We start from the raw sequence: 17063 nt of genomic DNA on the forward strand, positions 1-17063 counted from the left end.
CATTAAAAAAAAAACTATAATTTTTTAAAAAATGACTTCAGCATTTTGATGATGGTAAGACTATTTAGTATGTTTCTACAGATATATATCCTGAAGTTACCGAAAAGGAAATGTAACAACCGTTCTCCAGGGTAAAAAGCCCAACCATTACTTTTCTTTTACTTTAATAGAGGACAGCTACTGGTGTTAAATACATTTATTGTAAACTTTATAGACACAAAAATAGGTTCTCTAGGCCATTCACATGCACATTAAAACCAAAAGCTGCAAACTACAACAATGCATATAATTATACAAATGATGCCACTCTGTGATGTTTACAGGATTGCTGTCCATGCAAGGTGATCATAGGCATTATTTATGAAGCGTTAAGATCCAGAAGTGTTGTTACTACCAAACCTCTGATTAACACTGTGAAGTAAGTGTTTTGGAAGGCAGTTCCATGAGTTGGCTAACATTTCTTTAAAGCAAATGACTGCTTCTAAGCTTAGCCTGAAAGTGGACAAGCAAAGAGAAAAGTAATTTCACTTTACTGTTTAGAAGTACATTCACTTGAAAAACTACATAAAACATCCCTCTTTCTTCTAAGATTTTCATAGGAACTGGTTATAGCAATGAAGTTTTATTATTGCCCTTAAATAATCCATAAACCTGGTTTTTTGAGAGTGCTAAGTCTTAGGAAACAATTTTAAATAATCTAAGTGCCAAGTACAAAGTTAACTTACCGTACAAGAGATTTTGGTTGAACTGAAAATATTAGTATTTCATTACTGTGTGCCTGAAACATAGGAAGAACACATTTAAAAGCAAATGCTTTTTTTTTTGCAAGTAAGTTTCAGTAATAATATGAAGGTAGTATACTTACAGCTCTGTGATGGACAAGCAGGTTGTTGGCACATCCACCAAAAACAATTACTTCTCCTTCATCACTGGCACAAGCTGTGTGCCATAACCTGCATTTAAAACAAAAACTTGAGTTTGAAGTCACCCAGAACGCCAGCTGGTCATTTGAGCTATGAAATAAAGACTAGAGATCTTAAGGTAGTTCAGGCCAAAACATCATAGCGAGAAGTAAAATCTTTTCTTTGTTTGTTTGTTTTAGAAGTAAAATCTTAAGGGAAAGTAGCAAAAGCAGATCAATCAATATCTATTTTATCTGGATATTATTTTATCTCTCTGGTCAGTTCTCATTTATGTAATGAGGAGTTTGAACTGAACGATCTGTTCTCTAGGTCTTTGTTAGCAATAAAAGTCGTATGGGAGCTGAGTGGTATATGCCTTCTTCCATAGGTAGGGCCAGCTGGCCTTACACAGAACATCTGAGGGATGGTGAAAGCCCTGCTTGAGTAAACTATAAAGTCTCAGAAAGCCTGGTAGTGTTATGGAGAGATCATTTGTGCAAATGAAGTCTTACTGGCATGACTATACTTGGTTTAGAGGCTCGGGGAAAAAATGCAGGCTTTGAACACTAATTCTGACTGTATCATTTCTTTTAGCATTTTGTTTTGAGATTAACAAGAGAAAATTATCGGTGTTTAATAAGCTCTTCTTTTTGGATGATTTGATTTCTTCATCTTTGTTATACAGTGCTACTGTAAATCGAATGGACAGTTCTTGTTTTTTCCCCATGTAGCGTTTTTTTTTTTGAGACAGTCTTTCTCTGTCACCCAGGCTGGAGTGCAGTGGTGTAATCTCAGCTCACTGCATCCTCTACCTCCTGAATAGCTGGGACTATAGGCATATGCTACCACACCTAGCTAAATTTTTCTATTTTTTATAGAGATGGGGTTTTGCCATGTTGCCCAAGCTGGTCTTGAACCCCTGGGTTCAAGCAATCTGCCTGCCTCAGCCTCCAAAAGTGCTGGGATTACAGCTGTAATCCTGCAATCCCACTGCACCTGGCCTCCCATGTGATTAAGGTTTAAAAATTTTACCCATTCCAGCACCTCTACCCTTTTTATTTTTTTGAAGACAGAGTTTTGCTCTTGTTGCCCAAGCTGGAGTGCAATGGCACGATCTCAGCCCACTGCAACCTCTACCTCCCTGGTTCAGGTGATTCTCCTGCCTCAGCCTCTCAAGTAGTTGGGATTACAGGCATGTGCCACCACGCCCAGCTAATTTTGTATTTTTAGTAGAGATGGGGTTTCACCATGTTGGCCAGGCTGGAACTCCTGACCTCAGGTGATCTGCCTGCCTCGGCCTCCCCAAGTGCTGGGATTACCCGTGTGAGCCACCACACCTGGCTGACCCTCATTTTTAATAAACTTAGATGCAGTTCAACTCATTGAAGTAAAAAGCTTGATTGTATATTTTAACTATGTGTCAATTTTATAATGGAAGGAAGCAGCAAAAATAAAATTCCACCCCTATTCTTCATACACAGATGATGGAAAGGAGAGCATTTAATACTAGGATAACATTGGTTTTCTTTTCATTAAGAAGTATTTCAAACCTTAGTGAATGCTAAGATTTTTATAAATAAGAATGCTGGATATAATGCAGCCAAAACCTCAATTCTTACATCTTGTGCATATTCAGTATAAGAATTGCCTTTAAATACCTTGGTTTTTCAGTATATGGATGATTAAATTGTATCCATTCATTTTTACTGATGCAGTAAGTCCAGGCATCACCTGATTAAAGCAAAGAAAAAAGAGCTATGAAGTATATTAGTCTACCAATATGACATTGACATTTAAAGGGCACAGTTTTGGCAAGAAAGGTAATAAATCAGATCATGAGTAGCTACAGAGCGTATATTTTCTTTTCTTTAAGCCCTTTGCATGTTATAGCCCTTCAGCAGGGCTCTTAAGTGCTCCAGGTTCTTTATTGAGCAGAAGTATGCCATATAGTACAATTATAGCTATGTTACAGGATCAAAGTTAATTTCACACCTTCTAACCAACCCTATAAGCCCTCTCGTAAGTCTCTAATAGACTCATTTTCAGCTATTATATATAGATGATATATGATGATTTCGTTATCATATTTTTCAAGGACTTACTTAGTGGCTGTTTATCAGTGGTAAATCCTCCAAAGAGAAAAAGATGATCTGAAGAAACTGGTGTTAGTGAGTGCCAAGATCGGCCAACTGGGCATATGCCTTGTGGAATTCTGAAAATAACAGCTAAGTTACAATATCTGCATTTAGAAGCAGCTACTGTATTTTTAAGTTTTCTTTTAAAATTTATATGTACATGTTATGGAAAAAGAGTCCTTAAATTTAAAAAGGCTTCTTGGTATAAACTACGTGCTTTATACTGAAATATTTTCTTTGAAGATAGAATCGACTTCAGACCTTTTATTTTCAACAAACAGCACATGCTATGTACTAGGCACACAGTTACGGGAACTGGAAACAGAAAACTAAAATTCATTCCTTAAGGACCTAGTAATTATGTTTATTTAATTTCGTAGTTACAGAAAAGTTAAGCAAGGACATTATATATCAATAGTAGGGAATATAGGGTAAAAACAATCTGAATTTTGGAAAAAGTTACCTAAAGCGATACCTACAATTCATTCCACTCCCATGTATCCAGATTAAGATAGTGAAGATCATTCATTCTAGCATCCTAGAAAAGGATAATTAAGTTATCATTTTGAAGAATTCAAAAGCAAGTCATTGAAGTTGTTTAAATACTTACTCGGTATCTGCCTCCAAACACAAAGCCTCTATTTCCGACAGTTGCACAGGCATGGGCAGCACGAGGTGAAGGTGTTTTACCCTATTAGAGTCACATAAGCAAGTCAGTACATAAGTGAACTTTTTATAAACAGAGGGAAAATACCAGAGTCTACTCTGGATATGGGATAAGAATATGTAAGGCATTGGCCGGGCGCGGTGGCTCAAGCCTGTAATCCCAGCACTTTGGGAGGCCGAGACGGGCGGATCACGAGGTCAGGAGATCGAGACCATCCTGGCTAACACGGTGAAACCCCGTCTCTGCTAAAAATACAAAAAATTAGCCGGGCGTGGTGGTGCGTGCCTGTAGTCCCAGCTACTCGGAGGCTGAGGCAGGAGAATAGCGTGAACCCAGGAGGCGGAGCTTGCAGTGAGCCAAGATGGTGCCACTGCACTCCAGCCTGGGCAACAAAGCGAGACTCCGTCTCAAAAAAAAAAAAGAATATGTAAGGCACTTGAGCTTTTAAAAGTTGGAGTGTAGACTTACAGACAACAGCAGTACTACAAGCTGACTACCAAAACTTGGCATTTTAATTTTCTGTTTTTGAGATGTGCTACTGAATGGGCTGGCTAACATAACAGGCTGCTTTATTTTTTCTCTTTTAAAATAAAGGCTGGCATATTATATAATATCTGTGTCAGAGGGAAAAGAAATCTAATATTTAAGTAATACAAGTTCCTATCTAGTGCAGAGTTATTTAATTACAGGTTGAGTATCTGTAATCAGAAAATCCAAAATCTGAAATGCTCCAAAATCTGAAAATTTGAGTGCCAACATGATACTGAAAGGAAATGCTCATTGGAGCATTTTGGATCTTTGGATTAGAGATAGCTGTTAAGTATATAATACAAATATCCCAAAATCTGAAAAAAAATCAAACACTTCTATCATGTAAAATGTATTAGATAGGTTGGGCATGGTGGTTCACGCCTGTAATCCCAGCACTTTGGGAGGCCGAGGCGGGCGGATCACGAGGTCAGGAGTTCGAGACCATCCTGGCAAACACGGTGAAACCCCGTCTCTACTGAAAACACAAAAAAATTAGCCGGGCGTGGTGGCAGGCGCTTGTAGTCCCAGCTACTCGGGAGGCTGAGGCAGGAGAATGGCATTAACCCAGAAGGCGGCGGAGCTTGCAGTGAGCGGAGATCGCGCCACTGCACTCCAGCCTGGGCGACAGAGCAGGACTCCGTCTCACAAAAAAAAAAAAAAAAAAAAAAAAAATTAGCTGGGCCTGGTGGCGGGTGCCTGTAATCTCAGGTACTCAGGAAGCTGAGGCAGGAGAATTGCTTGAACCCGGGAGGCAGACGTTGCAGTGAGCGGAGATCCCGCCACTGCACTCCAGCCCAGGCAACAGTGTAAAACTGTCTCAAAAAAAAAGTATTAAATAATAGATGCTGGGTTAGTCATTTCATACATTCATTAAACTTCTGTGTTCTAGATTCCTTGGAAATCATTAAAGTTATGGATCTTATCCCCAGAAAACAAGAATGAACTGTCACTTTTACAGTATCTTCCAACTCTGGTATACCTCTCTCTGCACCCCAACCCTCCCCGTTTTATTCTTTAGTAACTCACAGTAGTTATAGGCTGGCTCCAGGTAAATGTTTCAGTATCTAAAATATGTACATGATCATTCCATCCTCTTGGATGACTTGAATTCTACAGAAAATAAGAATCTGAGTTATTTTACAAATGATATTTATAAAATTAGATGGCCTGCCTGATTACCAAAGAAAAGTGCACAAAACTTATTAGCAAACATAAAATGTATTATTTCAGTATACTAAGGAGGCCATATGCAAATACAGAACTTCACTTACCCAAAAAGATGTTTCATCAAATTCAAAAGTTCCCAATACTTTATCTTCAGGCAAATATCCATACCCTCCAAAAAATATTAACCTGTTTGATGAAAAACCAAGACACTAAAAATTCAAATACCCGTAGGATAGGATACAAGCACTTTATCTTAAGTGCTGTGTTAAATGCTTTCATGTATTTACTCAGTTAATCTTCATATGGGCCCTATGAGGTATGTTCTGTGCAAATGGTCACTGGTTAAGGATACTTGAATGGTAAAGCACTTTACGCATAAAAACCCAAACCGGTAATGCCACCAACTCACTTGTTTTTATATACCCAGACTCCAAGTTTGTCCTTTGATGATGGAGGAATTCCTTGGCAATCAATTCTTTCCCACTGTAACACTCTGTCTGTAGACCTTGAATCCAGCATGTAGAACTGTCAGAAGCAATGGTTTCCGTTAGAATTGGTTATATGAAAGAAATTCAAGTTTAGCATTTAATTTTACTATGATTTATGATAAGAGTACCATCTAATTCAGTGCTACTGGAATTGTGACTGCAGACTGGCTGCCAGACTGCTCAGAGTCCAGATTAGGACTCTGTGACTGAATACCAATCTCCTAAGTCACTAAGCACACAGTTAGCTCGACTAATTGTTTTTTCATAGCCGCACTTTATTTTTTTTTTAAGAGACAGGGTCTCGGCCGGGCGCGGTGGCTCAAGCCTGTAATCCCAGCACTTTGGGAGGCCGAAACGGGCGGATCACGAGGTCAGGAGATCGAGACCATCCTGGCTAACACGGTGAAACCCTGTCTCTACTAAAAAATACAAAAGACTAGCCGGGCGAGGTGGCGGGCGCCTGTAGTCCCAGCTACTCGGGAGGCTGAGGCAGGAGAATGGCGTGAACCTGGGAGGCGGAGCTTGCAGTGAGCTGAGATCCGGCCACTGCACTCCAGCCTAGGCGACAGAGCTAGACTCCGTCTCAAAAAAAAAAAAAAAAAAAGAGACAGGGTCTCTCTTGCCCAGGCTGGAGTGCAGTGGCACAATCATAGATTACTATAATCTCAACTCCTGGGCTTAGTTATCTTCCCACCTTAGCTTCCCAAGTAGATGGACCACAGGCATGGACCACCATACCTGGCTAAGACAGCCATATATTTTCTTTTCCCATTTTTATTTTTTTATTTTTTATCTCAATAGGTTTTTGGGGAACAGGTGGTGTTTGGTTACATGGATAAGGTCTTTCGTGGTGATTTCTGCAATTTTGGTGCACTCATCACCCAAGCAGTGTACACTGTACCCAATGTGTAGTCTTTTATCCCTCATCCACCTATCACCCTTTCCCTCTGAGTCTCCAAAGTCCATTGTATCATTCTTATGCCTTTGCATCCTCATAGCTTAGCTCCCACTTACGACTGAGAACATACGGTGTTTGGTTTTCCATTTCTGAGTTACTTCACTTAGAATAACGGTCTCCATTTCCATCTAGGTTGCTGCAAATGCCATTATTTTGTTCCTTTTTATGGCAGAGTAGTATTCCCTGGTATATGTATGCACTACATTTTCTTTATCCACTTGTTGATTGGTGGGCATTGGGCTGGTTCCATATTTTTGCAATTGCAAAACTGTGCTGATAGCCATATTTATTTTATTATTATTTTTTTTGGTGGGGACAGAATCTCGCTCTGTCACCCAGGCTGGAATGTAGTGGCATGATCTCGGCTCACTGCAATTTCTGCCTCTTGTAGCTGGCATTACAGGCATGCACCAACATGCCCAGCTAATTTTTGTATTTTTAGTAGAGACAGGTTTTTGTCATGTTGGCCAGGCTGGTCTCAAACTCCTGGCCTCAAGTGATGTGCCCACTTGGGCCTCCCAAAGTGCTGGCTTGTAAGCATAAGCCACCACACCTGGCCCTGATATAGGGACTCTGAATTGTAGTTATTTAATTTATGGGTATCAGAATGGTATTACCCAAAAAAAATTAGGTTTAGTAATTTTACCTTTAAATTCAATTTAACAAATATGTACTCGGTGCCTCTTTAAGATTAAAGAGTTAATTGAGTTAATCTTTAAGATTAAAGAGATTAAGGATCAATACTTAAATTAATTAGCTTAAATTAATTTAATTAACTTTAATTAAGGATCTTTCCTTTAAAGGGTTCACATCCAGGCAGCTGAATACATCTGACCACAATATATGTATTTCTTCTCTGAGACACTCAAGCTTCCACTGAGTCAAACTTAAAACACACAGCCCTAGCCACTCGACGTACTACCATTGTTTCTGTAACTACCTCCATAAAACCACAGCTTGTCTCCTTGTCCATAAAACCTTGTCCATAAAACCACAGCTTGTCCCAAGCTTTTAAGTTGTGTCAGTTATTGTTCTCCCCCTTGGCTCTGAAAAATATATGGCTCAATGATAGCCTATAGATGTGCCTCACAATCTTTCAGGCATAGAACTCTTTCTTCAAGCAAAATACAAAGCAAAAGCCCAATGTATACAAACAAAAGTGGAGCTACACATGTTAAAACGGAGGAGGAAGGGGCAGCTTGGAGCCTACCTAACACCATATGCTCCTCCCACAGGTGTCCCAAGGCATCTGAAATCCCTAAAGTTTCTAGGAACATAGTTTGAAACCATCTCAGCCACATGTTCCATCCACTTGGAATTTCCATAATTAAGATATTTGCTGCCGGGCGCGGTGGCTCACGTCTGTAATCCCAGCACTTTGTGAGGCCGAAGCAGGTGGATCACCTGAGGTCAGGAGTTCAATACCAGCCTAGCTAGCATGGTGAAACCCTGTCTCTACTAACAATACAAAAAAATTAGCTGGGCATGGTGATGCATGCCGGTAATCCCAGCTACTCAGGAGGCTGAGGTACGAGAATCACTTGAACCTGGGAGGCGGAGGTTGCAGTGAGCCAAGATTGTGCCACTGCATTCCAGCCTGGGCGACAGAGGAAGACTCTGTCCCCACCCCGCCCCACCCCAAAAAAAGGCATTTGCTTATATCTCTTTATCTTGGCTACTCCTTCCAGTTTTATTATTCAGTTCAAGCATCACCTATTCGGTCAAGATTTTTCTTGTTCTGTTCCCTCATCCCACCAAACACAATGTCAAAGACTTTTTCAGATTCAACAATACTTACTGAGTTATTTTCTATATGCCAGGTGCTGTGTATCTCTCTAGCAGATGCTACTGCAGTGATTTACTTACTATATGTGTCCCTTCTAGAATGAGTTCCAAGAGGTGAGAACTGTATCATTCTTCTGTCTCCAGTGTCCAGTCAAGTGCTCAGCATATAAAGTGCTTACTAAGTTGCCAACTTAGTAGACTCCTATCGATTCATTTATTTGGCAACTCAATAAGCACTAATACATGGCATATGTATCATTTCTGATTGACTTAATCTGTCTCTTATTGGTCTGAAAGAGAAGAAGTGATGTCTTTTTCCTACTTGGAACAAAATACGGCAAAGTCTGAACAGCAGTATCTTTGGCACCACTTTATAGGAATGTTAACATGTAGTTTTGTCAGTTTTAATTTATCCTTATGGCTTTCTGACTGGTTGGCCTGCTCATTTTTACCCTTCCCTCCATTACATCTTGTCTTTATTTTGTCTGCAATTTTATTACTAATGTTCATCTAACATTTAAGGGTTCTAAGAGAACAAGTAGCTGCAAAAAGCACAAAGAAAAACCACTCAGGAAGTTACTGCACACAAGTTACCAGCAAAAGTTGATTTTACATAATGCCTAGGTAAATATAGATTGACAAACAAAATACTAAAATGCACATTCATATCATAATCAAGTACAAATCATTTTTAACTGGGACACAAATAAGTCTTGGGCTAACCTTAGAAATTTGCAGTTGTTTGAAAGATAGTAAGAATAAAAATGCCTCCAGCCATAATCCTTGGAAACACTAACCTTATTGGTATTGCCTCTTGAATGGTGTCCTCCAAACAAGTACAGCACCCTGTCTACACACACAGCACAGCTTCCTGACATAGAAGGAGGAACATCACCTTCAGTGTTGATTTTTTTCCTAAGGGGGAATAAATTAAATGTATGTAAGTTAAAGGGAAAAAATGCAGAAGTCTATTTTTCTTCTACTTATATCCTCACAATAAAGGAATAAAACGAGAAGGCAGAGTAGACAGTGCCTCTAGGGTCTCTTCTAGGTCTAAACTTAGTTCAAGGAATGTGTTTTTCCCTCTTTACCTATTCCACAGACAGTGCCAGCTGGCCCCATTGTACAGGCATAATGAGAGATTCTGAAAGCCTAAGTCATATTTTACTATTCTAGGAGCATACCATTTTATGTTTCTCAGACTAAATTGTTTGCTATTTATTTACATGGCCATAAGTTGTTTTGTTTTTGAGTGGGCCAGGAGCCCAGAAGGAAAACCTCAACATTCCCAGTCCTGATAGATTAATTCAGTGTTTTTTCTTCAGTCACCTTTTAGCTGTTCATATGCATCAGATTCAGTCCTTTATGTAACACTACAAACAGGTAGTGCCATGTGCCAGGCATTCCTGAGTGCTTTGTATGTATTAACTCATTCTGAATCTAAAAATTGATCTGAATCAACCTAAGGAATCTAATATTTAAAATTCTAACAGTATACTCAAGGTCTTCTGCTAAAACTGTCAGATATAATAATATTTATCTTTGCTAAACTTAAAGTTTTAGAAGGCTCACTTTTTAAAAAGTTACTATTTTTGGCTGGGCACAGTGGCTCACGCCTGTTATCGCAGCACTTTGGGAGGCCGAGGCAGGTGGATCACAAGGTCAAGAAACCGAGACTATTCTGGTTAACATGGTGAAACCCCACCTCTACTAAAAATACAAAAAATTAGCCGGGCGTTGTGGCACATGCCTGTAGTCCCAGCTACTAGGGAAGCTGAGGCAGGAGAATGGTGTGAACCCAGGAGGCGGAGCTTGCAGTGAGCCGAGATTGCGCCACTGCACTACAGCCTGGGCGACAGACAGAGAGAGACTCCCTCTCAAAAAAAAATAAAAGTTATTAATTTTAAATAGAAACAGGGTCTCACTGTGTTGCTCATGCTGGTCTTGAACTCCTGGGCTCAAGTGATCCTCCCACCTCAGCCTCCCAAAGTGCTAGGATTACAGGTGTGAGCCACCACACTTGGCCTTAAAAATTATTTTTTAAAATATGTAGCATTCCGCTTTTAAGAGAATTATAAATTCCCAATTCTCTAGAAAAGGATTAAGAAACAGCTTCATATTAACACCAATTTGTTATATACAGAAATACTCATGACTTATTTTTAGTTTGTAACTTTTTTTTTTTTTTTTTTGAGATGGAGTCTTTTTGTCACCCAGGCTGGAGTGCAGTGGCACTATCTCCGCTCACTGCAAGTTCCACCCCCTGGGTTCATGCCATTCTCCTGCCTCAGCCTCCCGAGTAGCTGGGACTACAGGCGCCCACCACCACGCCCAGCTAATTTTTTCATATTTTTAGTTGAGACGGGGTTTCAGTGTTCGCCAGAATGGTCTTGATCTCCTGACCTCGTGATCCACCTGCCTCAGCCTCCCAAAGTGCTGGGATTACAGGCATGAGCCACCGTGCCCGGCCTAGTTTGTAAATCTTAAACTTTTTTGTTTTTTGAGATGGAGTCTCACTGTATCAGCCAGGCTGAAGTACAATGGCGTGATCTTGGCTCACTGCAGCCTCTGCCTCCCGGGTTCAAGTGATTCTCCTGCCTCAGCCTCCCTAGTAGCTGGGATTACAGGCACCTGCCATCATGCCTGGCTAATTTTTGTAGAGACGGGGTTTCACCATGTTGGCCAGGCTGGTCTTGAACTCCTGACCTAAGGTGATCTGCCTGCCTCAGCCTCCCAAAGTGCTGGGATTACAGGCATGAGCCACAGCATCCCGCCTCTTAAGTGGGACTACTATGGTAATTTTGAGATCTCCCAGTAAGTAAAATATTTAAAGCACAAAGTTCTCACAAAGCTCACCATGGGGAAAACTACTTTGTAAATCCCCAACCATGGCTAACCCAGCATTTTGAGAAACACCTAAATTCTACCAGGGACATGCTCTTGACTACTACTACTATGAAACTGGCAAAAGATCATTTCAGATTATCTCCAGTTTTCAAAAAGGGCAAACTGGAGGTCATTTTGGTTTTTAAACAGAACACTATTTTTAAAAAGATTTGCACCGAGCGCAGTGGCTCACGCCTGTAATCCCAGCACTTTGGGAGGCCGAGAGGGGTGGATCACGAGGTCAGGAGATCGAGACCATCATGGCTAACACGGTGAAACCCCGTCTCTACTAAAAAATACAAAAAACTAGCCGGGCGAGGTGGCGGGCGCCTGTAGTCCCAGCTACTTGGGAGGCTGAGGCAGGAGAATGGCGTAAACCCGGGAGGCGGAGCTTGCAGTGAGCTGAGATCCGGCCACTGCACTCCAACCTGGGCGACAGAACTAGATTCTGTCTCAAAAAAAAAAAAAAAAAAAAAGATTTGCATGCAAATTTTGAGAGCTCATTAAAATAGAATACCACCTTTATTTTTAGGAGATAAAATTCTATACAATCTAAAATCTAACAACCATTTAAAATCCTTTCCTTATTCAAGATAGAAGACTTAGTATCTTGAAAAAAATGGAACATTATCTTTCCATTCTAGATCTGAAGCCTCTACATCTGTTTTAAATATTACTATGATACTTGGGATAGAAATTTATTCTAAGTTATCAGAAGTATCTAGTAACTACAGAACAGGTGCTAAATTAAGCTTAGCAGCTAAGCTAAAGTAGCAGAACAGTGTTTTTAGAATATATAAATAGCTTAAAATGGGTTTTACATTTTTTTCTTTGCAGCCACATCTGATTTTTTTGTTTGTTTGTTTTTGGAGACAGTTTTGTTCTGTTACCCAGGCTGGAGTGCAGTGGTGCAATCTTGGCTCACTGCCACCTCTGCCTCCCGGGTTCAAGCAATTCTTCCACCTCAGCCTCCCAAGTAGCTACAATTACATGTGCACGTCACCACACCTGGCTAATTTTTGTATTTTTAGTAGAGATGGGGTTTCACCATGTTGCCCAGGCTGGTGTTGAACTCCTGACCTCAAGTGATACGCCCGCGTCGGCCTCCCAAAGTGCTGGGATTATAGGCGTGAGCCAGCCACCATGCCCAGCCCTTATCTGAATTTTTTAGTCCCCCTTATAATATCCACATTTACCATCTTCCAGTCTCCATGTTGTAGATCCATAGTTCTTCTCTAGGCAGATAAAAGTCATATAATCCTCTGACTTGATTACTCTAAAAATAAAAAAAAATTATAAATATAAAAACTGATTTTAAAGAGGCACTACTGTATTTTTTAAATCGATCTTGACATACTAATTTGATGAAAAGTTAAATAGGTATTATAGTACACAATCCTCCCCCCAACCCATGACACACACTCAAGGTAAAGCTCAATATAGATAGCTCTTAATTCACAATTTTTATACAGCAGTTACAATAGGGCAAGAAGAGATCTCTGGGAACTTTTTTTTTTTTTTTAATCCAAGTCTCTATCGCTCAGGATGGAGTGCAGTGGCGCGATCTCTGCTGGCTCACTGCAACGTCCACCACCTGGGTTCAAGCAATTCTCATGCCTCAGCTCCTGAGTAGCTGGGACTACAGATAGCTTGCCATCACACCTGGCTAATTTTTGTATTTTTAGTAGAGACAGGGTTTCACCATGTTGGCCAGGCTGGTCTCAAACTCCCGACCTCTAGCAATCCACCCACCTCAGCCTCCCAAAGTGCTGGGATTACAGGCTGTGAGCCATTGTGCCCAGCCAAGAGATCTCTGGGAACTCTCTAAGGCAGCTTTATCCTGAACAGAACCATGCACCAAATTTCAGCTGCAAGACTTCGGGAGACTACCTGTGCCATCGTCAGCAGGCTGTTACTGAAAGTGCCTGATCCACACTGATCCACACTAACACGATGCGTGGTTTTCTAGGCACGCCTTCCTTTCACCTATTCATTCTCTAAGCAGCAACAGAGAGGGCAGAACTGCAAATATGCAAAATATTAAATCCTCATGCAGAATTTTAAGTTCTTTGTTCTGCTCCATTTCCCTTCAGGTATTAATTCCTAACACAGACTGAGCCTACCATATGCTGCAGCTGAAAGCTATCCATGGATTGCTTTATGTAATCCTTACAACAACCCTAAAAAATAGCTGATTTTATGAGAAAATGAGTTTAGAGTTTAAGTAATTTGCCCAAGGTTATTTATGAAGTAATGGTGGCGCCAGGATTCTATCCTTTCCCTGAACTTTAACAACTGCTTGACATTCCCTGCCTTTGACCCTCCCTAGCCACTTTCCGAACAATGTTGATACAGTACACGACTGCGGCTAGCCAAAAATGGGTGTCAAAGTCCAGCAAGCTTGAATATTAAACATACAGAAACAGAACAGTTGACCATGTAAACACTTCTTTTTCCACCCCACTGGTGATGAAGGGAAAGGCTGGAAGTGGGCTGACCCAGAGGTGACCAGCCTGTCCTGGGGAGGAAAACTGCCTACTATGTAGGAAGCCAAGTTATTGCCTTTGAAACAGTCTCCAAGGGCTTCTGTGCCTACCCTCAGAGTTCCAGCCACCAGCCATAAATGGGGAGGGCAGTCTGTTTCAGAACCATCCAATTCAGTGATTGTGTGCTTCTCCCTGAATCAGTCCCAATCATCCAGGCCTTTTTAAATCCACCACAAGAAATACTCCACATTGAGAATCCTCCCCTGCCCCACTCCCAAAGTCTCATTCTTTCATGCTATCATTTTAAAAATACAATTATGAATTAGGTAGCTTAGACAGAAGTGTAACTGACAGGTTTCTCCAGGGGAATTAATTTACATTTTTATAAGGGTGACTACATGCTTGCCCCCCTCCTTGCAATTCCCTACCCCTTTCTAAAGTATTTTTGAGACAGTTTCCTTCTTGTTGCCCAGGCTGGAGTGCAATGGCGCCGTCTCAGCTCACTGCAACCTCCGCCTCCCAAGTAGCCAGGATTAGGGCGCCCGTCACCACGCCCGGCTAATTTTTTTTGTATTTTTAGTAGAGACGGAGTTTCATCATGTTGGCCAGACTGGTCTCCAGCTCCTGACTTCAGGTGATCCACCTACCTTGGCCTCCCAAAGTGCTAGGATTAGAGGCGTGAGCCACCGCGCCCAGCCCCCCTATTTTCTAACCATATTCACCGGAGACTGGGAAAAACACTGCAGATTAATTAGGATTGGCAAAAAATTACTTCTGCAGTTAAACCAAATTAAAGTATCAGGACAGCTATCTTTGAAAGCTGTCTCAAAAATGGTCAACTATGATCAAATCAACTGTACCATAAGCTAAAAGCAATCACAAGGCATGGGCATAGGGAGGGCGGAGAACATTTTCAAGACCAAAGAGGAATTTTGTGGTAGGACTGGATCAGAGCCATCCCAGCAAATAAAATTCTAGATTTCCGAGGTAGCAGGGTAAAGAAGGGCAACTGGCTTTAAACTGCTAACTAATCACGTTGTTTATAACCAGGGGATCGGAGAGTCAAAGAGCTGCACTCTGTGTTCATTTGATGCTGTGGATTTTTTGGTTACTGGTGGAGCTTTTCCATTATCTTTAATACGGGTGTCTGCTGAAAAACTTCACCCAGCTGAAGCCAGAAGGAAAATAGTCCTGAGAGGTTCAAACAATAGTATGATGGCCATTTGCACAGGCGAGAAGGCTGAATAAGGTGATTCCTGTAACCTTTTGGAATTCCAGTTTTCCTACACCTCGTACTCCCCGTTAAGTGGGCAGCGGTTCCTAGCTCCAGAGGGTAAAGTCCTCCTACGCCGTCCTGATAACGCGTCTGAGTGATATCACACACCGTCACCTTACACACCCCAACCCTTCCGAATGCACCACCCAAGCAACATTAACAGGGCCTTCCCCGGAATAACGCTCCAATGGCAACAACGGGGGTGGGAGTGAGTTGGCTTTGTGAGCACCAGGTTGACGTGCCAGCAGCCCTGGAGGTTCGAGACGGGTTGGGGGACTCGAGAGAAGATTCCCGCGCGCAAGAAAAACCAACCAACGGGCAGAGTCTGAGGTGGGGCGCGCGACGGAGGCGGGGAGCGCCCTTGGCGGGCCGCTCTCGCCTCCCCGCCTGGCCGCGAACCCAGACCCAAGTCACAGCCGAGCGACGTCTGCCGCGGCCCGGCCACTCACTGACCTTGTAGCCGCCCCAGACGAACATGTGGCGCCCGTCGCTGACGGCTACGTGGCCGCTGCGCTCGGCGGGGCAGGCGAGCTCCATGGACTCATAGCTCTCGAAGGCTGGCCCCGGCAAGTCGTCCGCCCGCATATCCTCGTTGCCATCAGCCATCTTGAGGCTGCACTTTTGCTCACCAGGAATGCCCACACCCGCGAGGGGCCAAAGAAACAAAGGAAAAGGAGAGAAATGCACAGTGGCGCGCGGCAAAAGGGACGGCGTTAAGGCCTCTTTGCCGCCTGCGCTCGCGTTTACCAGCCTCCTCGGCCGAGGACGGCTCTCCGCCGCCGCCGGGGCACGCCTGCAGACAGCGGGGCCGCGAGCGGAGCCAGGCGGCGGCGGCGCGGGCCCGGGACCCGGAGCACGGCGGGGAAGAGATCCGGGTCTGGCCGGCTCCCTCTTGCAGCCCGTCCGCCCCGCCTCCTGCAGCCCACGGCCTTGTTTACGCCCCGACCGGAAGCCGCCCGTTCCGCTGACGCCGCCCGCCGAGCTCCGGAAGCGAGGCTACCGCTCAGCGCCCCCAGCGCCGAGTCCTCCCGCCGCCGCCGCCGCCGCCGCCGCCGCCGCCCGGGCCACAGCCTACGGCCTGGGCACCGCAGCTCTGTGGGGCCCGGCGACTTCCAGTCGTGCTTCGAGTCTCCTTTCGCCGAGGGAACCACAGGGATAATGCCCTGAATCGGTCCCTGAAAGCTGCTGAATTTTAGCCGGATTCCTGCAAATTTTTTTTTTCTTCCCGAGAATTTCTATTCGTTTGATTGAGGGATGATCTCAGAGGGTTCACAGCCCTGGCAGGGGCACCAGAATTGCTCCACTAGCAAGTTTCTGGTCTCGCCTTAGAGTCGATGCAGGCCCTGCTGTCCTGCGGGCGCGAGGGCAGGCGCTTAGCTCTCACGCGGGGCCCAGCCCGATCCCCGGCGGCCTCTCCCGAGCTCCTGCCGCCCCTGCCAGGCGCCGCCTCTGTAGGAATCTGTCGTTGCCGCCGCCGCCGTTGCCGCCAGCCGGGCAGCAGTGTTGGGTTGAAAAGCGTTTCCGAAGCCGTAATCACCCTTTTCTTCAGAGAGGAAGGCGGATCCTTTTCACGCACACACAGCTTTCTTTTGTTTTATATGACACCTTTCGATTGGGCCAAAAGAAAATTACGAGTTACCGTACTTGATACCTCGCCTGTAAAACAGGATGGGACAAAAGTACACCTTAAATTCCTGATCTCACAGTGCCTCTAGAATTTATCGTGTTTGGTAGGAGAGGCGTGCTTCATTATCTCCATTTCCCTCATCTTCTGGTTGGGAG

At 43.2% G+C, this 17063-nt stretch overlaps 1 protein-coding gene across 2 annotated transcripts; it reads right to left on the minus strand.

Moving 5' to 3' along the window:
- Positions 1–156: 156 nt before the first annotated feature.
- Positions 157–16732, minus strand: KLHDC2 (kelch domain containing 2). 2 transcript variants are annotated; one of them, XM_009211495.3, is made up of 13 exons: positions 15269–15619; positions 12716–12795; positions 9431–9548; positions 5812–5927; positions 5507–5588; positions 5262–5345; positions 3648–3728; positions 3517–3575; positions 3005–3114; positions 2561–2633; positions 866–953; positions 726–778; positions 157–492 (listed from the first exon to the last, which is right to left on the minus strand). In XM_009211495.3, exons 2-13 carry the CDS (start codon positions 12730–12732, stop codon positions 369–371), a joined length of 1005 nt encoding a protein of 334 aa, XP_009209759.1. In that variant the 5' UTR covers positions 12733–12795; positions 15269–15619; the 3' UTR covers positions 157–368. The 2 variants fall into 2 exon arrangements, with proteins under 2 accessions (XP_009209759.1, XP_003901817.1); XM_003901768.3 differs by lacking the exon at positions 15269–15619 and adding an exon at positions 15735–16732 and having other exon boundaries at positions 182–492.
- Between the last annotated feature and the right edge of the window lie 331 nt (positions 16733–17063).

Source organism: Papio anubis, chromosome 7, assembly GCF_008728515.1.
Source record: "Papio anubis isolate 15944 chromosome 7, Panubis1.0, whole genome shotgun sequence".
NCBI lineage: Eukaryota > Metazoa > Chordata > Mammalia > Primates > Cercopithecidae > Papio > Papio anubis.